At 41.3% G+C, this 27,500-nt stretch overlaps 1 protein-coding gene and 3 long non-coding RNA genes across 4 annotated transcripts in view; 3 read left to right on the top strand and 1 right to left on the bottom strand.

Annotated features, from left to right (window-relative positions):
• The window catches only part of LOC146450063 (E3 ubiquitin-protein ligase parkin-like), an 18,929-nt gene extending 13,888 nt beyond the window's left edge, over positions 1-5,041 (bottom strand). The window contains exons 1-2 of the mRNA XM_085100753.1: positions 4,963-5,041; positions 1,265-1,492 (exon numbers count right to left, since the gene is read on the bottom strand). Of these exons, the coding sequence (XP_084956879.1) occupies positions 1,265-1,462 (198 nt within the window). The 5' untranslated portion in view covers positions 1,463-1,492; positions 4,963-5,041. The remainder of the gene's footprint in view (positions 1-1,264; positions 1,493-4,962) is intronic.
• A 3,026-nt stretch (positions 5,042-8,067) lies between these two features.
• LOC146450060 (uncharacterized) overlaps positions 8,068-27,500 on the top strand; it is a 19,699-nt gene continuing 266 nt past the window's right edge. Inside the window, exons 1-4 of the long non-coding RNA XR_014860393.1 lie at positions 8,068-8,502; positions 12,186-12,257; positions 14,526-14,581; positions 26,257-27,500. The exon at positions 26,257-27,500 is cut by the window's right edge and continues 266 nt beyond it. This is a non-coding gene — a long non-coding RNA (uncharacterized LOC146450060). The remainder of the gene's footprint in view (positions 8,503-12,185; positions 12,258-14,525; positions 14,582-26,256) is intronic.
• LOC146450062 (uncharacterized) lies at positions 15,049-16,295 on the top strand. Its single transcript, XR_014860416.1, has 3 exons — positions 15,049-15,095; positions 15,513-15,581; positions 16,229-16,295. It is a non-coding gene; the product is annotated as an uncharacterized LOC146450062 (long non-coding RNA).
• LOC146450061 (uncharacterized) lies at positions 16,464-18,613 on the top strand. Its single transcript, XR_014860415.1, has 3 exons — positions 16,464-16,495; positions 16,885-16,960; positions 18,557-18,613. It is a non-coding gene; the product is annotated as an uncharacterized LOC146450061 (long non-coding RNA).

The raw sequence follows: 27,500 nt of genomic DNA, 5'->3' as shown, positions 1-27,500 counted from the left end.
TTGTACCTTATGTCGAAGTCTTTCTAAGCCTAAAAGTTGTCATCCATATTATATTCATCCCAAGTAACAATTGGTAGTGGTAACTACAACCAGTTGTTGCTGTTAAGCAGCAGGGTATGCAAACCCTAGTAACACCACTCCCTCCTTTAAAAGAACACTACTTTATAACAGGATCAAAAAGGCAGGATATGAGATCAAAAGAAACAAGGAGGATAAAGGAAGGATTAACTGCCCTGATGTTTAACAAATTCTCCCAACAAGGATCATAAGAAATATATAGAGAAGACTGTGGAGAATCTGTATGTTGATATTGAGGTTTGAAGGGTTAAGCAGGGTTATCTCCAGTTCAGTGCTTTTAGGTTTGTATTAATACCAGTTCACTAGTAATAAGTTTTACTATTATACAGACCTTAAAACATTCATTGAGAATAACCCTCCTTTCACTTCAAGCTCCAAATTACATCAATCTCAAATTCACTATACACGTAAATTAGTTATACCCCAAGCCCTTTAATTCCACTGTATTTATATAGACATCTGGTGTGGGTTAAGAGATGACATGAAGCAAACTTTCTTGACAAAGAAAAATATACAATGTAGAGTCACCAGGAAATGACATGAATCGTTGCCTAAGTGCGAGGAAACCAGTGACTGTATAATCTAGTATCCTGAAGAAACTTCTCAACAACACAGCAGACTTCAATAGCATTGTAACTGTACATCAAATGGTAAAAACAAAGCCCTTACAGGTGTGCATCAGTCTGTATAACTTTGATCTATTATGCTAGACATGAATATGGAACACCATTCACCAGAGATACAGAGGACTGTGACCCCACATGGAGTGAAAGCCCAGGGGGGGTTACTCAGGTATAAACGTGACGGGGGGGGGGGGGGTGACGGAGCCTAGTATTTTGCACCCAAAAAAATACATGGACCTTATATTGTGCACCCAAAAAAATAGTACAAGACTGTTATAAATCATGCTTTTGGATCTTGCGGGAACTTTGGCTTGAATTGCATAAGAACTATAAGTCTGGCAGAAATTCGAACTCAAAAAAATACGCGCAGATTTTTCAGACCCAACAAAAATACATAGTTAAATCCACATCTTCAACCCAAAAAAATACAGGAGATGAAAATTTTAGACCCAAAAAAATACGTCGGACCCCCCCATCATGTTTATACCCGAGTATCTCCCCTGGGGGTGAAAGGGAAGGAAAAACAGATAATGGAAATTGATCTGAAATAAAATTAACAGCACCTTGAGTTTCAGGTCATCCCTTAATTCTCGGCCAGCAAAAATAATTCTTATATCTTTGGGATCCACTGCTTGCCGTTCACCGATCTCCTCCTTTAACTTTGACACATTCCACTGTGGATCAGCCTGGACTGGAATGTTTGTGTTGGAATTGAATCTTACAAAGATAGGAAGCCTTCTAGGTCTTCTAGCAGATGCCATTGGCTTTCATAGGTTGTAGCTCAAAACAACCTGCAAAATAATACATTGCATTTCTTACAAAATTTGCCAAAGTTGTTATGAATTCACAAGCCATACAAAAGTGGATACTCGGCAAACTTTGACAATGTTTATGATGAATGTTAATGTTAATAAGAGGACAGGTAAATAAAAGACTAGTTTATCTCTTCATTTAACACAAATAATGAATTTAACTCAGAGTGTAACTGCTTCTGCAGTCCACAGCTGTCAGCCAAGTTAGAAATACAGCCAAGCCATCCCAAATTGAAGGAATGCCTGGAAAATAGCCCTAAGTGACTTTTGATAAACTGATAGAGTCTCCTTCCAGTTACCTTGCATTTCCTTGTAAAAAAAAAGGAAGAATTTGACATGAGATCGAGAGTCACTTATAAGGGCCTTTTTCCAAACACCACCTCAATTGATTCAGATACCTTAAATAAACCGGTTAAAAAAAATTTGTCTCGAAAACATAATCGCGGGTGCTTTAATATTTTCAGAATGTTACGATATCTCCAACAAGCTATAGGGTCAGGTAACCATGTTCTGCTGTCATTCTTCAATCTAACCTTCAGAGGGATTGGCGGGGGGGCAGTGGGGAACAGTGGCTGGTAATCTAGCCTATAATTTATGCAACATACTGTAACAAGTTCAAGTTCAAGTTTATTTGATGAAAGCCCGAATTTGTTTTTATTTTAATTCATTTATTCATCCTTCACGGTGACATTACGAACTCACAATACAGTATGACAAGGAGCTCCCAGTTGGCTTGATAGCTCAGTTGGTAGAGCACTGCACTGGCATCACACAGGTCATGGGTTTGAACCCCATTCAAACCTGAATTTTTTTCAGGCTTTCTTTTCACAACTGCTTAATTAAGTTGTGTACTAATTGCAAGGATCTTGAACACCTTTTGTGCAAAGGTTTCCATTGGATATTCTTGTTACCAAAACATTTGTGATTCACTGTGTGCTGTGCTTTTCAGCCATTGTGAAGCAATTAACACCAACAGATTTTCTTCAAATGTAAAGTTTACAAACTTAAGATATCGTTTTCCTACAGTTTTCTGTTAATAACGTGTACTCCATATCAATATATCTTTAAGCCATGCACTGGAACAGTTTAGGATATACGTACAATAACTTGTGAAAAATCAAGGAGGAACTGTTTAATGAGTACAACTTTAGGAAAAGCTTTCAAGACAGGACTGACAAAAATGAAGTAGAGCCCAACACTTGGAAAAGAAACTGTAAAAATTATTTTCTTGTTCACCAAACATTTTCAGGTTGCCACTCAAATGGTCGCGGTTTCATCAACTCCCATGAAACTATTTTCAAGGATCTTGTTAACTCGGAGCAATTTGAATTGATAAATTGTTTATTGAATAATACACACTTTGCAGTCTCAGCAACTGAATTGTGGCGGTGACCGTTTGTTCTGTAGGTCTAACATCTCATTCATGTCCCCCTCAGACATACACAGTCAAGAATTGCCTTTGCAGGTAAACTTAGCATTTGAAAGGAATTAACAACTTCGGAAGTAACAATCACAAGGCCTTCAAATGTCCAGGGTAGACTAATGCAACAAGACAGGCAATGTTGAAAAATGCCCGGCTATAATGCCCGAGGTTGGGGAGGAGAGGGGAGGAGGGCAACAACAACAACATATTTCACCCCATAATTATTACAATAGAAAATATATATATAGGAAGACTATGTTTTGATTTTTCGGTATTACAGTGCTCGATACATAAAAGTAGAGCGTAGTATATAGAAAATATAGAAAAAAAACTACACTTTCATCCCGACAAGCCTGTTTCATGATCTCTTGCTCTTCAGGGGATTTTAATGACAAGAATATACATAACCACCGTTTATATATTATAAAATTTACATAATTACCATTGCGGAAAATTTAAAATTTAAAATTCAAATGTTGCGATGCTTAGTTGTTACGTAGTAACGCTTTCTTTCTGTGGCGACAAGAAGATGCAAGTTCGTTACGTTTGTTCAGTGACGACAGATCCGGTCGACAGATGATTAAAAATTTCTCTTTGAGGCAGAGATTACATCTTTCACTTGAGCACAGAGCCATATGTGAATATTATTTATTTCAGCATTATGTTTGTTTCTAGAATAGAAAGAGATTTGCATCATCTGCAAAAAGATGAAAATCGAAGATACCTGAGCAGCAGTGAAAATCATTTACATATAATAAAAATAACAGTGGGCCAAGTACCGATCCCTGCGGGATTCCACAAGTTACATTACATTTAGTGGATGTTGCATCAGATTAACAGTAACAAGTTGTTGTCGGTCACTGAGATAGGAAATAAACCAGTCTTTAACAATGCCTCGAATACCATAATTCTCTAATTTTTTAAACAAATTCTGGTGATTGACGGTGTCAAATGCTTTGGTAAAATCAACAGTTATGCAAAGGATGGTCTGTGCTGTGCTTAGCTCTAAAACCATATTGGTTTTCGAATAGGACTTTGTTTTTTTTTTTCTAAGAATTTAATTAATCTGTTATATACTTGTTTTTCTAAGAGCTTACTAAAGACAGAGATGAGGGAGATAGGGCGGTAATTGCACAAGCAAGACTGTGATCCTTTTTTGAGGACAGGTATGATGTTTGCTATTTTGAAATCAATGGGAACAACACCAGTTGAAAGGGAAGCATTGAAAACAAAATCCAGTGGTTTGGATATATAGGTTTTCGACATTTTTAGTATGTCAACTGGGACACTAGATGGTCCCACAGACTTACCAGTTTTTAGCTGTGATATTTCGGTTTCGATTTCACTACATGTGGCAGGAAAAATAAAAAAGCTATTGCATGTTGGATTATATAAATATACCATTGGGCTGTTGGGTGCACTTGGTATTTCATTTTCTAATTTTTTTACCAATATTAGCTACTGCTGGAATTGACTGATGCATAATCAGGTAGCAGGGGATGGGATGGTGGGGCTATTGCTCGTCTCACTACACTGCAGGTAAGTTAATTCGCTGCATGTACCGGTACATTTTTAAAAATGAATTCCCTAATATTTGAGCTCAATTTACTCCTCACACAAACAATGTGAAACACAGAAAACCCAAGATAATTTTTCACCTGAATTTACTGCAGTGTAGTAAAACAGTGAAACGACCGGAAGCCTTCAATTCAACTGGGATACCAATGAAAGGAGCAAATACAAGAGAGAAAACCACACTAGATGGGAGGCTCCATAAATTCCACACAAAGGGGCTTATTCTCCTTGATAATTTGTCGATAAATACTTCAACAATCAACTCTGATCAGCTGATTTAATGTTCTAGAGCAACGCTATGAAATTGATCGAAATTGAAAAGCTATGAAATTGATCGAAATTGTCAGAACATCGGAGAATCGAACTCGACTAAGCTATATTTATTGAGGCAGGATTTCGTAAATCGCTTTTCAAAACCATCTGCCGTACTTTTAACGTACATTTCACTTACCTCAAATCCAAGGAAGTGCAGTACGCTTCCGTTCAAATGCGGAACATGAAAATCGCCAGGGTTCCAAGCTTGTTTTTTGAGGCGACAAAGGCTTGGAAACGAGGAAGTTGTCTCGACCAATGAGGAAAAGGAACTCAACACGCGCGATGTTTGTTGAAACCGCGCGAGACTCAAGACGCCAAATTGGAAGAATCAGCAGTAGAAGAAGTTTTCTTTCCGCGCTGGTAAGGCCTTTGAGGCGCACATACCATTTGCTGACTAAAATGCGCCTGAGTTTTTTTATGACCAAAGTTGAGTTGAGTCCAAGACTTTGTAGCCTGCATGCGAACGCAGACGTATTTCCGGCTGTCGAGATTCTCTCCGCAGAGAGAGAATCTCGACAGCCGGAAATACGTCTGCGTTCGCAGGCTAAGACTTTGAGAATCCGATCCGTATCGTAGGCGACATCGATGCGATGCACATGTCGTCTTCTGGGAATACAGTCGAACCCCGCTTTACGGACACCCGCTTAATTATACGGACACCCCGTATTACAGACAGGTCTCTTTGTCGCTGGGGAAAGCCTGTACATTATTTCTAAATTCAACCGGCTTAAAGGATGGTGTCTACTTAGGGCTGTCAACCTCAAACGTCTTCATCACTTCCCCGGTCAGCAATAACCAAGCGCCTTACAGAGGCGTCGCTTTAAGGCCAATTGAGGGGGGTGGGGGCGGCCGGCGGGGGGAAGTGGGGGGGGGGGGGGCGTACATTAAACAGAACCAGAAACAACGCTAAACATTTCAGATTTGACAGAAAGTCGAGTCTACGACAAATTGCAAACTTCGTCAATTATCCGGGAGATTACAGACATCAATCTGGTGACCGGAAGATACGGCTCAAAATCTGGAGATTACAAACATAAGTCTGGAGACCGGGAGATATGGTTCAAAATCTGAGTTAGACAGCCCTGCTACTTTGGTTCCTGCGCATCCATTCTGCGCATTTCGAGATAGTGGTGCCCACTAAGGGCCTTTTCATATGAGCCCGGTAACCGGGCTGGCCCGGTAGGCGGGACGAATTTTGTCTTCTGTTCATATGGGAAATTTAATCCCGGTGACCGGGATGAAAAATGTCCTTAAGGCCCAAAATACTCGTGGACCCGTGTTCCGACTTAACATAACATTTATTCAGGAGGCTTTAACACAAATACAAAAACATCCTGAATAGGGAAATCGGAAGGTTAACCCTGTATAAAAACAATTTCCCTGACTTGTCAGCGACCTTACAAGCCATGCTCAGTTAAAATTGTTTGTCTCGGTCAGTCCCGGTATCCGGGCTGGAGTGTTCATATGGGAAAAATTTCCACTCGGTTACCGAGATCTCGGTCGCAAAAACTGAGATCTCGGTAACCGGGCCAGCCCACCTTCTCATATGAACACATCGAAATTTTTGTGAAGAAAAGAGTGGCGAGGCGAGATCTCGGAAACCGAGCCAGCCCGGTCGACCGGGCTCATATGAAGAGGCCCTAACATGGGCAGCACTAAAATCCGGAATCCGGAAGCAGAATCCGGAATCCGAAACTACAATACTTTCTAGAAACTAAACATTATTCTGCTAGCAAAAAAGTTGAATGTTTAGTTGGAAGGAACTGACTTGTCAAACGCAAATTTTATATTTTTCGATTCGTGACACCAGAGAAAAAATCTAATTAAGTCATTATTTCCCGCCAATGAAAAATGAGTGTTCCCATGAAGTAAAGAAAATTAGTTTAATAGTCTATATCTATGTTTTTCTTTGAAAAACCAACTGGCACATAATGCCATAACTCTTTCAGTAGTTGACAGATTTCTATGAATTTTTGACACCAACATGGTCTCGTTAAAAGGATAAAAACTTAACCTCCTCCCATATGTGATATGGTTGACCACCCCCATAACTTTTTAACTTTTTTCCCCTATAAGTTGTGGGTCTTAAAGGGGAAGTATCATGGGGTTTTTGACCTCTTTTGTTCAAAATGATGAAATAAGACCTTCACTTTGCTAGAAAATAGTTCTAGAGCAACGAGAGGAGAGAAATCAACTCAATTCTTGACAGGAACAACTCGTACTCTGTTCTAATGCAGTTTGGAAACAAAAATTCGAAAACTTGAAAAACATTAGCCTAACATTTTTCAAGTTTCAATCCATACCGGCCTACTCTGTCTCTGGCCAGAGGCACTGTACTTATCGAAAGTTTTACTGCACTGGGGTGATAATTTATAACAAAACTAGACAATTACTTTTTTTGCTTCTGTTGTCACGGCAGCTCTCACATTAATGAACATGTTGAGAATTGCAAAATAAGCTATAGTTTAGGGGTATACCTAATATACACAAGGATTGGGACGTTTTTTAACTTTTAAATTTTTACGTTTTATGCCATTTATCTTAAAGCTATAACTTTTCTCATTCATAATTATATCAGTTATGAAATGCACTCATGAGTAGCTTTAAAATGGTATATCATACATGGACATTGAGTTTGTTAGTCTTGGATCTGGAGAAAATGTTGTTTTGCCTGGTTTACACGTAGGACGCAAGCATAAGCATAAACACAAGCATAGTCACAAGGATGTTTACACGTGCGATAATCATAAGCATAAGGTGACATACGCAAGCGCAGAAGCATAAAAAGTTGGCGCAATTGCGCGGCCGGGCTGCGTTTTGGCGCGAGATTTGATTCCAACAAAGCGGAAAATGGCAACGCATGAGTAACTAGAATGTACGCTGACAACTTGTCACTATTTTTCAGTTTCCTTTCCTTACGCTTGCGTCGTCCCGGTTTACTCGTTCGACGCAACGACGCAAGCACAAGTACAAGCACAAGAGAATGGAAATCGTTCCATTCTCTTGTGCTTATGCTTGCGTCGTTACGTCGTACGTGTAAACCGGGACGACGCAAGCATAACAAGCGCAAGCACAAGGCGCTTATGCTTGCGCCGCACCGGTTTACACGTAGGTTTCTTGTGCTTATGCTTGTGCTTTAATACAGTATGCTTATTTTTGCGTTATACGTGTAAACCAGGCTTTAGGGGTTAAAGGGTTAAGATTTAAGGCCCAGTTGCTCGAAGCATGGTTAGTGCTAACCCGGGTTAAATACCATGACAACCTATAGGTTTTAATACCTCTTAACCAAGAGTTAGCGCTAACCATGCTTCGAGCAACTCAGTCCTTGTTATTTAAGGATTTTCAGTCGGAGCGCGCCAACGAAAACATACAAACATGGCGGCCGAAATAAGGAATTTCTTCTTCATGCGTTCATGCATGCGTGTGCTTTTATCACAATGGCGAAAATAATGGCAAGGATTTCTTTTAAGCGCAAGGAAAAAATTTTGGCAGAACTGTTCGCTTTTGGGAGCGATCGACATCTGCTTCGATGTATTGCAAGATTGAACAAGGAAATTTGCTGGGGTGAAGGAAATTTTTTTGTCGTAAGGAGTTGCAACAGAAGCAAATAGGGATTGACCATATCTATAAAGGACTGAGAAAATTCAGCCGTGGCTCTACCAATCAACGAAGAAAGGTAACTTTAATTCTTTTAATTAAGCTGTATGTACGCGCCTTTAAATTATTTCAGATCGGTTTGAGTTTCTTTAGTGAGAATGATTTTCTAAAAGTGACCGGCAGTTTTTCATCGAGTTTCTAAACAATTTTAATTTAGGCTTTGTTTAAGAGGGATACACACAGAAATCCTTTGATTGCTGGTAAAAAAATAAATCAGTAATTGGCTAACATTTAATGGCTTCTGTGCCATTTTAATGGCTTGTTTTTAATTAATACTAGAAGCTTAATAATATTACTTAGGAGCTGACATTTAATTCTTTTTTTGCTCATCCAAGGTAGATAGGTGTATAATTCACTACCCTTGTCTCCAATAAAGCCGTTTGTTGGTTTTTATGTAAATTCAACAAGCCCTTTAGCTTATTGAGGAGCCCATTAATGGGCTCCTGGCTTATTTAAGTAATAAATATTATTGTAATGTTCACAACCAACACTGGAAAATAAGTTACTTAGTTCCATGCAACGTGCTTTTAGACAATGACATAATATCTTGTTATCGCAGTCTATACACTGTGACATTTTAGGCGACTAACTTTGGTCTTGTATATTATAGCATACAACAGACGCAAATTAGGCCAGTAGCTACTGGCCTAAAAAAATTATGTCACAGTATGTAATAACTATTAATCTACCGACGGGAAATTTAATCCAGTAGTTGTTGATTGGCCTAAAATGTCACAGTACAATAACTATTAATCTACGGACGGGAAATTATTATTAGTTATTATTAGTTATTGGCCTTAAATGTTACAGTATGTAAATCACTTATAAGCCGTAAAAAAAACCGTCATATTCCTGGGATTTCTACAGTGCAGGCCAAAACTAAATATACGCGTATTGAGAAATAAGATTCCATTGCGTCAGGATAAACGCGTCCATGCGTATGAGCTGACTAACATAGGCGAAGAAAGTAGCTTTTTCTCCGACAAACCAAGTAGCAAGGAGTTAAAGGAATAACGAATTTTAGTAAGAGGATCAGTTCCGACTGTTCACTTTGCAAATGTAGCGCAAGAGTAATGGGAAACGAGCAATTAAGATTGAAAGCGGTACAGGAAAGTGTCAAATGCAATCATGTCATCTTAGGTTGTCAAGTGGTAGCCTGCATAGCAGTTGTTTCTGTTTCCTTTAAGCCAAACGGGGCAAGCGTGCGAGGGCATTGGGCAAAAAGGAGCAAAAAAGTAGGAGCAGGGGGAGGGGCGGGGAAGGAAAGGGAATGCCTGCCGCTGAGCCCAGACATTTTACTGAATGCAGTTCATCAGCGAACAGGAGGCAATGATGTATTACCATTGGCATGAACTGTTTTCTAAGGAACCGCTCCTTAGAATTTTGTGAAATTTGACAAAACAAAAGTTCTTTAAAAGTGTAACTGGCCTACAAACAAAAACCAAAATCTAACAGAGGGTATCTTCAAAAAACATTAAAATGGAAAACCAACATTTACAGGAGATCTCTCTCTCATGAAGGCAGCAGCACCATATCAGTTTTTTTGTGAGTTTTTCCATATGCAGAAAATGGAAGAAATCTAACGAGTGGGTTTTCTAAAAATATAGGAAAACCATTATTTTTTGTCAGTTAATAGCTTGCTGCATTGCAATGGCAATGGCACCTTGCTCAACAAGAAGTATCAAAATTTATTCCTCTTAGTTAATCTCGCACCATGCTAATTAGTCAGGCACTCAGAAGTTAACTAAAAAAGGTAGTTTTCAAATAATGTTTACGAACGCCTACATGTATATAATGGAAAACTGGGTTCCGCCACCTTAACTGTATTTTCATATCATTTAATCCATTGTGTCCGTCACTTTAAAATGCCTATACAACAGATCATCTTGTTCTCGCTGATACCGATCTAAATTTCTGTAGTGCCTCATTCTAGATTTATGATTTTTAAATTTTGTTATGGATTTTGTGGTGGTAGATCCAACATACTGAAGTTCACAAATTTTGTATGTCAACAAATAAACCACATTCAACGAATTACAACTAAAGTTATAGTTTATTGAATAATCCTTTGCATAACCAGTGCGCTTATTATTAACTTTGTTTTGTGAGAAATAATGCTTTAATGAACTGTATTTGTATTAGCTCTTTTTCTTTTCATGGTTCATTTTGCAATATTTGCCTGGCAAGACTCCAGGGCCATTTATTTATTTAGTTTTCTTTTTTTTTGGGGGGGGGGGGGGGGAGGGGGGGCAGAGGGGGCAGCTGCCCCCACCAGGAAAACTCAATTTTTTTCTAATATGGCGTTTGAGTTTGCTGAGCTATTTCTTGTAGCTATATAATATTGGTCTGAAATCACAAGAAAATCGACTAATTGACTGAAAAAAAAAAAAACATTCAATGTGAATTCCAAATATTTGGTTTGGAAAATCTTTTGAGGCAAAAGCCAATACATTTTCTTTTGAAAAAATTATTAAATTGTAATTTGGACAGCCTATGGTTTAGAATCTGGTGTGTAAATGAAGACTGGCAAGCCTACGCCACTCCCTGGAGAGGATTTTAGCCTTTTAATTTTTGGATCTAGCTAACACGACTATGATTTTTCAGAGCTAAATTGGTTTTGAAAGCCTGCGCTACCCCCAAGTATTTGTAGCAGGTTTGGAGGATTTGATAGAGCCTTGAATTTTTACCATCGTATTTGCAGCATCACAAGTCTTTTGTGCCCAATGAGTTTTGATTTTCCTCTTCAGTTGAATTCTCTTCATTTTGAGTATGACCTCTTATTCTGTGTGTTCAACGATGGTGTTTTCATGCTACATAGTGCATTTCAGCTGGGTTTGGTTTGGCTCGTTTAAGTGCATGATAGTTTTAAATGCCTTTCTTGTTAAGATTTGTGTAAATGCTAGGACAGGAATATTATTTATCATTGCTTATATTGTGCAATGAGCTTTTTGTACTTGTTGTAATGTCGCACCTGGCTATTAGTTTTTGTCACCTAAAGATGTTGTGTTTCTTGCCATGGCTATTTGATTTTTTGATTCCTAGTAATTGCTGCGTGTTATAGACCTATGCCGGCAAAGTGTTACAGTAACAAAAGGCCTGCATTGTATGTAAATTGCGACTGTCTTTATTGCAAATGCTTCACTCCACTGTTATAATGCGTTTGGATAATTGTGGGAACTCAAAAGACAGTGATTTTCCCCCTTTGTTTGTAAAACAGCAGTGCATCAACTGTGTTTTAAATTTACCATTAAATGAGAGGCAATGTTTGGTCCAAGCTGAACAAGGTGTTTATGTCATAAAAAGTCATGAGATTTGAGACAAAAAGCATCAGTGTGTTTTTTTTTCTCAAAAGGTTTCTGAGGCAGCTTTCCGTGTAGGGGTGAAAACAAAACGTCCAACTATAAACCCTGTCTATATACGGGAGAACCCCTGTGAGGAGTGTGTGGAGTTTGCCCCCGCAGACAAAAAATCCTACATACGGCCCTGGACTCCCATTTTTTGAAAACTTCTTAAAGTAAAATAAACCTGAAATTTATTGTAATATCTGTAGTTAGGTTCACACTGTGCTCTTGATGTAAAATAAGCTTATTAACACCACCTTTCAGGTTGAATGTTATAACAAGTAAAAAATGATCGGGCATGGCTTTGATCTTTACACAATAGTCACTCTAGGGAAAATAACCATTCTTTTTATATTTTAAGTATGAGGAGTGGGGTCCACATATGCCAGATGACAAAAAGGTCATACTTTATGGAAAATGGAGAAAGTTTAAGGTCAGTATTCATACATTTATGCACGACCTTGTGACATAACTTGGTAGTAAAAGTCAAAGAACAAAAATTTTAATGGTTATTTCCATAGTACCCTGGCATTTAACATGTTTCCCTAAAGGCAAGTAACTATAATATTAAACTGATGTCTACACATCCTCCCTTTTTGAAAAACAACTCTTTCATGGCATATAATGCAAAGTTATTACAAATGCAAAATTAAGTCGTGCATTACTTTATTTAGCTGACATGTTTATTTATTTAGCTTTGCCTAACTAAAATACAGATATCTGCTACTGTATGTACATGTTCATACAATGTAAAATTAGCTTTAAACTGAATTAGATGGATTTCTCATACAATTGTGTTAAATACAGAGAGAATTTACAACTCCTTTTGAAGAGAAGTCCAAGCAAGAGCTTAAAACCTCAAAAGTTTTATTTGTCAGCAAGAAAACGTGACGGCCATTCAGTCAATGATTTTTGGCTGCACTTAATGACATAAAAATGATCATTTTTGTGCCCACTGTTTTATTATATACCAAAACAATAATTATTCGCTTCAGTGTCGGTGGCTATTGGTGGATGGTAACCTTGTTGCTTCGCAGCTTGGTCGATATCCACCACTACGTATACCTACCTCCACTTTATTCTAGCGTTTACACACTAATAGGCCTTTTGTTTAAGTTGGTCACATGATCAACTTTCTGATCAAAAAAAGTTCTCCTTTGGGAAGTTTTGTCACAAGGAACCGAAAGAGTATTAAAATTGGGTTAATTACCTGTAAATTTTCAGCCATACGTAAGACCTATCTCTCAAAAGTAGCAAAATTATTGCAATGGCCGCCGAAAATTAGAAGGATTTGTATGGGAAAACTCCTCAATCTTTGTATTCTTCAGATCACACTCAGCCTCATCCAGTCATACCTAATTGCCCCCCCCCCCCCCCCTTAGGGCCAAAACCCGAGGAGGCATAACAGCAATCCCCGCGTGTTAAGGACGATTCTGAGTCAGTGAAATCTGATACTTAACAAATCGACGGCAGTTTTCTATGGTCTATACTCTTATAGACCATAAAATGATGTCAAAAATGTTCAAACCTCAAGTGGAACCACGAGCCACAGGCAAGTGGTTTCACTGACAAGTTTTGGACATTTTATGGCGTCATTTTATGGTCTATAAGAGTATAGACCATAGAAAACTGCCGTTGATTTGTTTTTTACAATAACATAGAAAAAGGACGAGCAAAATTGGCTATTTTTTCGTTGAGAAAGTGCGCCACTGCATCTGACGTCATTTTTATTGTCTGTACTCTTATAGACAATAGCTATGAGCCAATCAGCGCGCAGGAATTTGGACAGTTACTGTAAAAATGGTTTTGGCGTGCAAGGTGGTACCGCTTAATTTTCAGCAAGCGCGCACAGTGGTCTCGGGTAATTTTTTTTAGAAACAACACGCTTGACCGAGTTTACTTGTAGGACCAGTCAAGTTCGAGTTCCAGCAGGAGTCAACTACGAGCCAAGTTCGAGTCAGGATCCAACTTTTATTTTTAGTTTTTTTCCTCTTCTTTTTATCTCGCCTGACTGTTATTCCCATAAAAATGTGCAAGTAGTAAACGGAAAAATTAACTTTCAGGTTTGTAACATTTTTCATCATCGATCACGAAGAGCCATTTAATACCACTGTGCGACACCCCTTTGTGTTCATAACTTTCCTAAGTAGATTAAGACCTGTACTAATTGTTGCCATTAAGTCCAGGTGTATCACTCTTTCCAATTCCAGTTAGTTCCATGGTCCCTATATTTGTCATGCATCTTCCTCCCCTCTTTGTGTATTAGCACGCACGTCCTCTTATAAGTTGGGCAAGTAGTCCCCATAAGTAGTTGTGTAAGTATCATGTCCCCATATGTTTAATGGCAAGTAGTCCCCATAAGTAGTTGTGTACTATCATGTCCCCATTAGTTTAGCAAGAAATTCCCCTTGGAGAGTTAGTGAAACCCCAGGAAGCAAATGTCTTGACTATATAAAGAGACAGGAAACAGGAAAACAAGCACAGCAACAAAACAGACCTCACAAGTTAATGAGTATGTCCCCATAAGAATTGTATGGCAAAAAGTACCCATAAGTATTCAAAGTTGAGTAGCGGGTTGGTCCTCTTAACAAAGACCCCCCCCCCAAAAAAAAATTGAAATTTCCTTAAGTCTAATCAAGTGTTTAAGGAGATAGGCAAATAAGCTACCAAACAAACATATTTTTTTTTATACCTTCAATAGAAAGGGGGGTCCTCATAAGAGGTGTATGGAAACACAGACCTCACAAGTTGCCAAAGGTGAGTATGTGTGAGTGTACCAAGCGTGTAGACTAGGGGGTGAGTGTACCAAGCGTGTAGACTAAGGGGTGAGTGTACAAGGCGTGTAGACTAGGGGGTGAGGGTACCAAGTGTGTAGACTAGGGGGTTAAGTGTACCGAGTGTGTACACTAGGGGGTGAGTTTACCAAGTGTGTAGACTAGGGGGTTGAGTGTATCAAGTGTGTAGACTAGGGGGTAGGTGTACGAAGTGTGTAGACTAGGGGGTTAAGTGTACCAAGTGTGTAGACTAGGGGGTTGAGTTTACCAAGTGTGTAGACTAGGGGGTTGAGTGTGCCAAGTGTGTAGACTAGGGGGTTGAGTAAACCAAGCGTGTAGACTATGGGGTTGGGTGTACCAAGCGTGTAGACTAGGGGGTTAAGAGTACTAAGTGTGTATAGACTAGGGTGTTAGGTGTATTAAGTGTGTAGAAAAGGGGGTTTAGTGTACCAAGTGTGTAGACTAGGGGGTTGAGTGTACTAAGTGTGTAGACTAGGGTGTTGAGTGTACCAAGCGTGTAGACTAGGGGGTTGGGTTTACCAAGGGTGTAGACTAAGGGGCTTGAGTATACCAAGTGTGTAGACTAACGGGCTGAGTGTACTAAGTGTGTAGACTGGGGGGTTTAGTGTACCAAGCGTGTAGACTAGGGGGTTGGGTTTACCAAGTGTGTAGACTGGGGGGTTGAGTGTACCAAGTGTGTAGACTGGGCGGTTGGGTGTACCAAGCATGTAGACTAGGGGGTGAGTGTACAAGGCGTGTAGACTAAAGGGTGAGGGTACCAAGTGTGTAGACTAGGGGGTTGAGTGTATCAAGTTTGTAGACAAGGGGTTTATTGTACTAAGTGTGTATACTAGGGGGTTGGCTGTACCAAGCGTGTAGACTAATGGGTTGAGTGTACCAAGTGTATAGACTAGCGGGTTGGGTGTACCCAGTGTGTAGACAAGGGGATTGAGTGTACAAGTGTGTAGACTAGCGGGTTGGGTGTACCAAGTGTGTAGACTGGGGGGTTGGGTGTACCAAGCGTGTAGACTAGGGTGTTGGGTTTTCCAAGTGTGTAGACTAGGGGGTTGAGTGTGCCAAGTGTGTAGACTAGGGGGTTGAGTGTACCAAGTGTCTAGACTAGGGGGTTGAGTTTACCAAGTGTGTAGACTAGGGGGTTGAGTGTGCCAAGTGTGTAGACTGGGCGGTTGGGTGTACCAAGCATGTAGACTAGGGGGTGAGTGTACAAGGCGTGTAGACTAAAGGGCGAGGGTACCAAGTGTGTAGACTAGGGGGTTGGGTGTATCAAGTTTGTAGACAAGGGGGTTTATTGTACTAAGTGTGTATACTAGGGGGTTGGGTGTACCAAGCGTGTAGACTAATGGGTTGAGTGTACCAAGTGTATAGACTAGCGGGTTGGGTGTACCAAGTGTGTAGACAAAGGGATTGAGTGTACAAGTGTGTAGACTAGCGGGTTGGGTGTACCAAGTGTGTAGACTGGGGGGTTGGGTGTACCAAGCGTGTAGACTAGGGTGTTGGGTTTTCCAAGTGTGTAGACTTGGGGGTTGATTTTACCAAGCGTGTAGACTAGGGGGTTGGGTGTACTAAGCGTGTAGCCTAGGGGGTTGAGTGTACCAAGCGTGTAGACTAGGGGGTAAGTGTACCAAGTGTGTAGACTAGGGGGTTGAGTGTACCAAGTGTGTAGACTAGGGGGTTGGGTGTACCAAGTGTGTAGACTAGGGGATTTGGTGTACCACGTGTGTAGACTGAGGGGTGAGTGTACCAAGCGTGTAGACTAGGTGGTGAGTGTACCAAGCGTGTAGACTAGGGGGTGAGTGTACCAAGTATGTGGACTAGGAGGTTGAGTGTACCAAGCGTGTAGACTAAGGGGTTGAGTGTACTAAGTGTGTAGACTAGGGTGTTGAGTGTACCAAGCGTGTAGACTAGGGGGTTGGGTTTACCAAGGGTGTAGACTAAAGGGGTTGAGTGTACCAAGTGTGTAGACTAAGGGGCTGAGTGTACTAAGTGTGTAGACTGGGGGGTTGAGTGTACCAAACGTGTAGACTAGGGGGTTGGGTTTACCAAGTGTGTAGACGGGGCAGTTGGGTGTACCAAGCATGTAGACTAGGGGGTGAGTGTACCAAGTGTGTAGACTAGGGGTTGGGTGTATCAAGTGTGTAGACTAGGGGGTTGAGTGTATCAAGTGTGTAGACAAGGGGGTTTATTGTACCAAGTGTGTATACTAGGGGGTTGCGTGTACCAAGCGTGTAGACTAGGGGGGTTAAGTGTACCAAGTGAATAGACTAGCGGGTTGGGTGTACCAAATGTGTAGACAAGGGGATTGAGTGTACAAGTGTGTAGACTAGCGGGTTGGGTGTACCAAGTGTGTAGACTGGGGGTTTGGGTGTACCAAGCGTGTAGACTAGGGTGTTGGGTTTAGCAAGTGTGTAGACTAGGGGGTTGAGTGTACCAAGCGTGTAGACTAGGGGGTTGGGTGTACTAAGCGTGTAGACTAGGGGGTTGAGTGTACCAAGTGTGTAGACTTGGGGGTAAGTGTACCAAGTGTGTAGACTAGGGGTTTAAGTGTACCAAGTGTGTAGACTAGGGGGTTGGGTATACCAAGTGTGTAGACTAGGGGGTTTGGTGTACCAAGTGTGTAGACTAGGGGGTGAGTGTACCAAGCGTGTAGACTAGGTGGTAAGTGTACCAAGCGTGTAGACTAGGGGGTGAGTGTACCAAGTGTGTAGACTAGGGGGTGAATGTACCAAGTGTGTAGACTAGGGGATTGCGTGTATAAACCGTGTAGACTGGGGGGTGAGTGTACCAAGCGTGTAGACTAGGTGGGGAGTGTACCAAGCGTGTAGACTAGGGGGCGAGTGTATCAAGTGTGTAGACTAGGGGGTGAGTGTGCCAAGTGTGTAGACTAGGGGATTGCGTGTATTAAGCGTGTAGACTAGGGGGTGAGTTTACCAAGTAGGTAGACTACGGGATTGAGTGTACCAAGTGTGTAGACTAAAGGGTAGGTGTACGAAGTGTGTAGACTAGGGGCTTGAGTTTACCAAGTGTGTACACTATCGGGTTGAGTGTGCCAAGTGTGTAGACAAGGGGGTTTGGTGTACCAAGTGTGTAGACTAGGTGGTTGAGAGAACTAAGTGTGTAGACTAGGGTGTTAGGTGTATTAACTGTGTAGAAAAGGGGGTTTAGTGTACCAAGTGTGTAGACTAGGTGGTTGAGAGAACTAAGTGTGTAGACTAGGGTGTTAGGTGTATTAAGTGTGTAGAAAAGGGGGTTTAGTGTACCAAGCGTGTAGACTAAGGGGTTGAGTGTATAAAGTGTGTAGACTAGGGTGTTGAGTGTACCAAGCGTGTAGACTAGAGGGCTGATTGTACCAAGTGTGTAGACTGGGGGGTTGAGTGTACGAAGTGTGTAGACTAGCTGGTTAGAGTACCAAGTGTGTAGACTGGGGGGTTGGGTGTACCAAGGGTGTAGACTAGGGGGTGAGTGTACTAAGCGTCTAGACTAGGGGTTGGGTGTATCAAGTGTGTAGACTAGGGGGTTGAGAGAACGAAGTGTGTAGACTAGGGTGTTAGGTGTATTAAGTGTGTAGAAAAAGGGGTTTAGTGTACCAAGTGTGTAGACTAGGGGGTTGAGTGTACCAAGCGTGTAGACTAGGGGGTGGGTGTACCAAGTGTGTAGACTAGGGGGTTGAGTGTACCAAGCGTGTAGACTAAGGGGTTGAGTGTTTTAAGTGTGTAGACTAGGGTGTTGAGTGTACCAATCGTGTAGACTAGGGGGTTCGTTTTACCAAGCGTGTAGACTAGGGGGGTTAAGTGTACCAAGTGAATAGACTGAGGGGTTGAGTGTACCAAGTGTGTAGACTAGGGGGTTTAGTTTACCAAGTGTGTAGACTAGGGGGTTGAGTGTGCCAAGTGTGTAGACTAGGGGGTTGAGTGTATCAAGTGTGTAGACTAGGGGGTAGGTGTACGAAGTGTGTAGACTAGGGGGTTGAGTGTACCAAGTGTGTAGACTAGGGGGTTGAGTTTACCAAGTGTGTAGACTAGGGGGTTGAGTGTGCTAAGTGTGTAGACTAGGGGGTTGAGAGAACGAAGTGTGTACACTAGGGTGTTAGGTGTATTACGTGTGTAGAAAAGGGGGTTTAGTGTACCAAGTGTGTAGACTAGGGGGTTGAGTGTACCAAGCGTGTAGACTAGGGGGTGGGTATACCAAGTGTGTAGACTAGAGGGTTGAGTGTACCAAGCGTGTAGACTAAGGGGTTGAGTGTTTTAAGTGTGTAGACTAGGGTGTTGAGTGTACCAATCGTGTAGACTAGGGGGTTTAGTTTACCAAGTGTGTAGACTAGGGGGTTGAGTGTGCCAAGTGTGTAGACTAGGGGGTTGAGTGAACCAAGCGTGTAGACTAGGTGGTTGAGAGAATTAAGTGTGTAGACTAGGGTGTTAGGTGTACCAATCGTGTAGACTAGGGGGCTCGGTTTACCAAGGGTGTAGACTAGGGGGTTGAGTGAACCAAGCGTGTAGACTAGGTGGTTGAGAGAACTAAGTGTGTAGACTAGGGTGTTGAGTGTACCAATCGTGTAGACTAGGGGGTTCGGTTTACCAAGGGTGTAGACTAGGGGGTTGAGTGTACCAAGTGTGTAGACTGGGGGGTTGAGTGTACCGAGTGTGTACACTAGGGGGTGAGTGTACCAAGTGTGTAGACTAGGGGGTTGAGTGTATCAAGTGTGTAGACTAGGGGGTAGGTGTACGAAGTGTGTAGACTAGGGGGTTGAGTGTACCAAGTGTGTAGACTAGGGGGTTGAGTTTACCAAGTGTGTAGACTAGGGGGTTGAGTGTGCCAAGTGTGTAGACTAGGGGGTTGAGTAAACCAAGCGTGTAGACTATGGGGTTGGGTGTACCAAGCGTGTAGACTAGGGGGTTGAGAGTACTAAGTGTGTAGACTAGGGTGGTAGGTGTATTAAGTGTCTAGAAAAGGGGGTTTAGTGTACCAAGTGTGTAGACTAGGGGGTTGAGTGTACCAAGCGTGTAGACTAAGGGGTTGAGTGTACTCAGTTTAGACTAGGGTGTTGAGTGTACCAAGCGTGTAGACTAGGGGGTTGGGTTTACCAAGGGTGTAGACTAAGGGGGTTGAGTTTACCAAGTGTGTAGACTAAGGGGCTGAGTGTACTAAGTGTGTAGACTGCGGGGTTTAGTGTACCAAGCGTGTAGACTAGGGGGTTGGGTTTACCAAGTGTGTAGACTGGGCGGTTGGGTGTACCAAGCATGTAGACTAGGGGGTGAGTGTACAAGGCGTGTAGACGAAAGGGTGAGGGTACGAAGTGTGTAGACTAGGGGGTTGGGTGTATCAAGTTTGTAGACAAGGGGGTTTATTGTACTAAGTGTGTATACTACGGGGTGTGGTGTACCAAGCGTGTAGACTAATGGGTTGAGTGTACCAAGTGTATAGACTAGCGGGTTGGGTGTACCAAGTGTGTAGACAAGGGGATTGAGTGTACAAGTGTGTAGACTAGCGGGTTGGGTGTACCAAGTGTGTAGACTGGGGGGTTGGGTGTACCAAGCGTGTAGACTAGGGTGTTGGGTTTTCCAAGTGTGTAGACTAGGGGGTTGAGTTTACCAAGCGTGTAGACTAGGGGGCGAGTGTATCAAGTGTGTAGACTAGGGAGTGAGTGTACCAAGTGTGTAGACTACGGGATTGCGTGTATTAAGCGTGTAGACTAGGGGGTGAGTTTACCAAGTAGGTAGACTACGGGGTTGAGTGTACCAAGTGTGTAGACTAGGGGGTAGGGGTACGAAGTGTGTAGACTAGGGGGTTGAGTTTACCAAGTGTGTAGACTAGGGGGTTGAGTGTGCCAAGTGTGTAGACAAGGGGGTTTGGTGTACCAAGTGTGTAGACTAGGTGGTTGAGAGAACTAAGTGTGTAGACTAGGGTGTTAGGTGTATTCAGTGTGTAGAAAGGGGGGTTTAGTGTACCAAGTGTGTAGACTAGGGGATTGCGTGTATTAAGCGTGTAGACTAGGGGGTGAGTTTACCAAGTAGGTAGACTACGGGGTTGAGTGTACCAAGTGTGTAGACTAGGGGGTAGGTGTACAAAGTGTGTAGACTAGGGGGTTGAGTTTACCAAGTGTGTAGACTAGGGGGTTGAGTGTACCAAGTGTGTAGACTAGGAGGTTGAGTCTATCAAGTGTGTAGACTAGGGGGTAGGTGTACGAAGTGTGTAGACTAATGGGTTGAGTGTACCAAGTGTCTAGACTAGGGGGTTGAGTTTACCAAGTGTGTAGACTATGGGGTTGAGTGTACCAAGTGTGTAGACTAGGGGGTTGGGTGTACCAAGTATGTAGACTATGGGGTTGGGTGTACCAAGCGTGTAGACGAGGGGGTTGAGAGTACTAAGTGTGTAGACTGGGGGGTTGAGTGTACCAAGTGTGTAGACTAGGGGGTTGGGTGTACCAAGTATGTAGACTAGGGGGTTGGGTGTACCAAGTGTGTAGACTAGGTGGTTGAGAGAACTAAGTGTGTAGACTAGGGTGTTAGGTGTATTAAGTGTGTAGAAAAGGGGGATTAGTGTACCAAGTGTGTAGACTAGGGGGTGGGTGTACCAAGTGTGTAGACTAGGTGGTTGAGAGTACTAAGTGTGTAGACTAGGGTGTTAGGTGTATTAAGTGTGTAGAAAAGGGGGTTTAGTGTACCAAGCGTGTAGACTAAGGGGTTGAGTGTATAAAGTGTGTAGACTAGGGTGCTGAGTGTACCAAGCGTGTAGACTAGGGGGTTGGGTTTACCAAGGGTGTAGACTAGGGGGTTGAGTGTACCAAGTGAGTAGACTAGAGGGCTGATTGTACCAAGTGTGTAGACTGAGGGGTTGAGTGTACGAAGTGTGTAGACTAGCTAGCTGGTTAGAGTACCAAGTGTGTAGGCTGGGGGTTGGGTGTACCAAGGGTGTAGACTAGGGGGTGAGTGTACTAAGCGTGTAGACTAGGGGTTGGGTGTATCAAGTGTGTAGACTAGGGGGTGAGTGTACCAAGCGTGTAGACTAGGGAGTGAGTGTACAAGGCGTGTAGACTAGGGGGTGAGTGTACCAAGTGTGTAGACTAGGGGGTGAGTGTACCAAGTGTGTAGACAAGGGGGTTGGTTGTACCAAGTGTGTTGACTGGGGGGGTGAATGTACCAAGTGTGTACACTATGGGGTGAGTGTACCAAGTGTGTAGACAAGGGGATTGAGTGTACCAAGTGTGTAGACTAGGGGGTTGAGTGTACCAAGCGTGTAGACTAGGGGGTGAGTGTACCAAATGTGTAGACAAGGGGATTGAGTGTACCAAGTTTGTAGACTAGGGGGTGAGTGTACCAAGTGTGTAGACAAGGGGGTCGGTTGTACCAAGTGTGTAGAGTGAGGGGTGAATGTACCAAGTGTGTACACTATGGGGTGAGTGTACCAATTGTGTAGACAAGGGGATTGAGTATACCAAATGTGTAGACTTGGGGGTTGGGTGTAGCAAGTGTGTAGACTAGGGGGTTGGGTGTACCAAGCGTGTAGACTAGGGGGTTCGGTGTACCAAGTGTGTAGACTAGGGGGTTGGGTGTACCAAGTTTGTAGACTTGGGGGTTGGGTGTACTAAGTGTGTAGACTAGGGGGTTGGGTGCACCAAGGGTGTAGACTAGGGGATTGAGTGTACAAGTGTGTAGACTAGCGGGTTGAGTGTACAAGTGTGTAGACTAGCGGGTTGAGTGTGCAAGTGTGTAGACTAGCGGGTTGAGTGTACAAGTGTGTAGACTAAAGGGTTGAGTGTACAAGTGTGTAGACTAAGGGGTTGAGTGTACAGCAACAACCTTTTCCTCAACATTAACATTTATATTGTACGCGCAAAGTCTGGTTTTCAGTTGCAGCCAGTGTATCTGTAATACACGTTATTATCCATAAATAACTTCAATGTCAAACTTTTTGACGTATTTATATTTCGGGATAAGAAGATTTTGGTGTTTTTGTAATATTTATAGAATTATTTGTGCCGTCATTAAAATTAGAGGAGAGGTCTTGTAACGTTGAATAATAAATATACAGTATAATGCATTGAATAGGGTTCATTCATACATTGCTAGTTAGCATAAACTGATCAACAACATAAACAGCAACAGTGCTACTTTGCGAACAAGAGGACAACCTTTCACGTTTGTTTACAAAATGGCGGTGAAAGAGACGACAAAGCAAGGGCTCTTACCTGGCTATTTCGAAGGTTAACAGCTAAAGGAAACTTAACAGTGATATTTAGAGTTTAGTTGCTCAGAAATAAAAATTGATCTTTTCTTATCCGTTTTCTGCAGTTTGCCAGTTATTTTCCTTACAAACTAACTCAGTGTTTCTTAATCTTGTTAAAAAGTAACGTGGTTTTGCTTTCAAAATTATCTAAAATCGAATTTTTGGTAATGTAAATGGTTTCCGGGTCCAAAATCTCTTCGGGAGCGCAAAGTTTCAAAAATCGGCGGTTCCTCCACTCCACCCACCAAAGCAGCCAATAAGAAACTGCGCAACTGAATCTCATCGCGTTGTTGCCTGCAAAAACAAGATGGCGTCGCGAGTTGCAAAATTACTTTGTACCTGTGCCGGTTCTGTACGTTCCTCTGCGTTTAAAGGAGTACAAAATAAACGCCTTTCCTCTCAGATTTTGGTGAGTGTTCTGTATTAATGTTTTTTAAGTCTTTAATCGAGTGTTTTTATGGTCTGAATTGAGAATTTAGTGTTCTCGTGCATATTTCATCATTCGAATACCGGTATTACTTAAGTATTGCACTCGTTTCGTCTCGATCGGTTGATTCCCGTAAATTTTAGATTGATCTAGTGATAGCAGTGGTTAAAAAGGTTTGTATTTTTTGTTAGTTTTGCGACTTAATGATTAAGAGCCACGTACATGTTCAAATGTACAATGTCGACCATTAGCAAATAATATTAATGTGATTAAGATTATATAAGCTTGACAAAGCAAATGAAACTGCATTTTTTACTCATGGCGTGCTGATGTTTGGCTCTTCGATATTTAGTTTGTAGGTTCTGTCCATCTTATATATTTAAATCCCGGTTCAAACGTCGTTATAACGTTGACCTCAATTCATGCAGACTTGAATGAATTGATTTAGCACCATGCACCACAATAGCGAGACGTTTGAACCAGGCCTAGGCTTACACAAATTAAGTATAACAATCTACTCTAGAAACAAGATAATGGCTGGGTAAGCATCCAGTGAATACATTACTGGAGGCCTTTAAAGTTGCTCTTAAAACTTATCCTTTTAAAAGCTTCCAGACAGAGTTTAAAGCATAGTTTAGTAGTTATTTTGGATGGTAATGCACATGTCAAGATGTTCACATGGAACACGCACAATATAAATTGGTTAATTCATTATTTAAATCTACTAGAGATGTTTAGGAGTGCATTAAACATGTGGGTGTTGTATAACCAGGGATTTCATTAAGATATCGATTTTGAACAGTTTTTGGCAAGAGGTTAGTCCGGGGGTTGGAGGGTAGGGGTACTCCCATATGCATACTACATAGGTATGTGCCACTGTGAAGGGTATGTTTTGCAAACAGTTTTATATATCTAAGTTAGGGTTTAGAAATCAGGGAATTTGGGTGTAGAATAGGGTCTTATGAAGGAACATTTCATCTGAAACAGGTCTCTAGAGTTCTGGAAAATAGCAAGTCTAGGATAGTGTAGGTACAGTATTTTTGGTGTCTAGTGCAGAATAGGGTGGCAAAATGCAGCTGACCATGGCCTGGTATATGGCAAGGGTTTCACTGAGACCCAGTGACACACCTCCACCCAAAAATCCTCTGAGTAACCCCCTCCCCCCAGGGAGGATAGTGCCCCTGGCAGAAATAGTTAACTTGAATATGTTGTGTGGCCTTATGCTATTTATACCTGTAGATACCCTGTTACTAACAAAAGGAGTTGAAGTTGTGGTGAGTGAGAACCACTGAAAATAGCTCCTGTTATGAGAGACTCTCTCTATTATCTTAAGCTTATACTGTAAACTAATGGAAATAAACCTAGCAAAACATTTAACCTCAGGTTATGAAATGGACACCTCCCCACCCAAAGTGGACAGTCCCTTCACAGTTTCTACTTCAGTTTTATTAACCATTGTCAAATCAACAGAACATCATAATTATTAGTTTCTATAAATCCTTTATCAAATACTGGGCAACAAAAATAATCTGCTAGACTGATGAAGAGAGATGACAGTGCAGTTATATACACAGTTTGTAGCTATAATGTGGAATGACAAGAGAAGAGACACTGTGAATGAGGTTGTCATGGCTGGTTACTGCAGTGAAGATAGCCGGCCACTCAGATTTTAAAAATGACGAAAAAGACAACAAGAGTTACAGGTTTTGTTTTGTTTACCACTGGCTACTTTCCTGGTGGAACTGGCTTCACCCCGTAACCTTAATAACAGCTATGAGTACATTAGAAATAAGCACCCTGCTTTGTAAAGCCTTAACATTGATCAGCATCAAATTTTCCCTGTAATATTAATGCTTATTCAACCCATGAGGTCATAACATTAACTATATGATTGATCACCTAAGGTGAATTTTCTTGATATTTTAATATCTTCTCCCCTGTACTTTTAAAAGAAACGTATGGGGACAACATAGGAGAATTTGTTCTTTGATATTAGGGGTTAAAGGGTTAATAAATAGTAAGGGTGCCAGGGAGGCACTCTGCTATTAGAGGCTTTTAGAACCAAGTTTACAGCTAACCACAAACTGCGGTTTAAGGTTTGAAGTTTGGCATTAGAAGTTGTGACAGTTTATGCATTTAAATTGAAGAGAGCAAGAGCAAATGCAGGGGCTGCCGTAATGAATGTCCTTTTTGCTCTGAGTGTTGGTGTTTCAGTCAGTGGGAAAAATGTAAAATTATTGCCATTTTGATGTTTTTTGTTGCATGAAATGAATGATAAAGAGTTGTTTTGTATATATATCTGCAACATTTGTGCATGGACGGAATAATTGAAATTCTTGGCCATGTAACACTGAGGTAAATAACTTTGCAAAAACCTACCTTCTGCTGATGAAAGCATACAAAAAATAACCTTGAACGTGACGACAAGCACTAATCACATGACTGGCTGCGGTTTGCGGTAAGACGTAAACATGGTTTTAAAGGTCTGCATTATGGTCTCTCCCTTCATACATGTAGGTCAGCAGATAACAGGAGTATTCAGAAGGCTTAACTCCAAATTACAGCTTATTTTATTCTGAGAGCTTGTTGCTCCCATTTCATGGAAACTAATGTATTTAACAAATAAATGGCAGTTTTCTATGGTCAGTGCTCTTGTAGATCATAAAAATAATGACATTATAAAATGTTCCAAACTCAAGTGGAATGTTCCACTGCCAGGTTTTGAACATTTTATGGCATCGTCTTACGGTCTATAAGAGTATAGGCCGTAGAAAACTGCTGTTGATTTGTTTTTTTACAATTACATGGAAAAAGCGCAAACAGACTTGGCTATATTTTCTGTTCAGAAAGCTGGCACGTTACTATACATCTGACATCTTTCTTGTTGTTAATACTCTTATGGACAATGGCTATGAGCCAATCAGCATGCAGGAATTTTGATAGTTATTGTAAAATTCACTATTGTTTTATTTTTGATTGTTTCATTGCAGATGCTGCAGAGGTTCTCAGATCCAACAGGCGGCTGTTTGAACAGAATGTCCAGAAGGCAATGAGAGGGGGCTATGTAGGAAGTGTTTACTTTGAACGGTGTCTCAAATAGCATTACTGCAAGCAGAGGAGATTCTCCTCTATTTATGAACTGTCTTATCTGTTGAAGTGGATGTTTGATAGAAGTAAGCACCAGGAAAAAGTTGGCATATAATACCTGGTGCTTACATGCACATTTCAGAACACATCAATCCATGATCTGTGTACTGTGGATTTGTGTGTGAAACATCATTGCTCTTACTTTTCCCAGAGCTCAGATATTTGCTTGGTAACTGTTTTAGCCTTTTTATTAAGTCCCAAGGATCAATCCCCAAATTCCCTGTGCTCTTTTTCAGTTTCAATTTTCTTTTAGATAATTTGGCGGTTAACCAGATGTTTTTTTTTTTCTGGAATAATGTCATTGAGTTTTGTAACCTAAAAGATGTTGATTTCTTTGGTGGCTAAGGGGGTTAAACTGGTTGAATAGGTGCCTAGTTTTACATCACGGAAAGTTGACTTTAAATGAAACAATCTCATCGTTTGAGAAATGTATGGATAGTAGTGGTTACCAGTAACATGAACCAAACTCATTTCACCTAGGTTTAAAACTACACAAAGGTTCCACAAATTTTCATCAGGCATGAATTTGCAATAGCAAGGGACCATTTTATGCTTGGTGTGTTCACTGAAAAGTGGACACTCAAGTTATTTCCATGTGTGAAACCTTGGAGAAGAGGGATGGGATGGTTCTTTTTGGTGATGCTTGTTCCCATTTCCACCTCCCAAAACATCGATAATTTATTGTTAAAGTGCATATGAAGCAGAATTTATTTTTGCGCAGTTACAAAATATTATAATGCGTAAAATGTAAGATTCCAAGTTTTGAGTTGAATAGGGTGAAAAGTGACGATTTTACAAGTGAGAGAGAGATTGGGTTGAGTTTTTGTGAAATTCCCTCTTGTGACTCAAGGTTGGAGTCAATAGTTTTGTCTGGCGTTCTCTAGTTTTGTTTAGCCTCTATCCTTCTCTTTTGCTCTATCCGCCATATTGTACCCAACATTACTTCGGCAGATCTTTTGACTGCACAAGTTGAACAACCATTTTTGGGTCAAAATAGTCCAAATTTCAGCACTTGTAAAATCGTCAAGTTTCACTCTAGAAATCTCAAACCTTGGAATCTTACATTTCAAATGTTATACTTAATAAC

This window comes from Pavona decussata, unplaced genomic scaffold (assembly GCF_977016875.1).
Source record: "Pavona decussata unplaced genomic scaffold, jaPavDecu1.1 SCAFFOLD_510, whole genome shotgun sequence".
In the NCBI taxonomy this organism is placed as follows: domain Eukaryota; kingdom Metazoa; phylum Cnidaria; class Anthozoa; order Scleractinia; family Agariciidae; genus Pavona; species Pavona decussata.
This window is presented reverse-complemented; position numbering and strand designations above follow the sequence as displayed.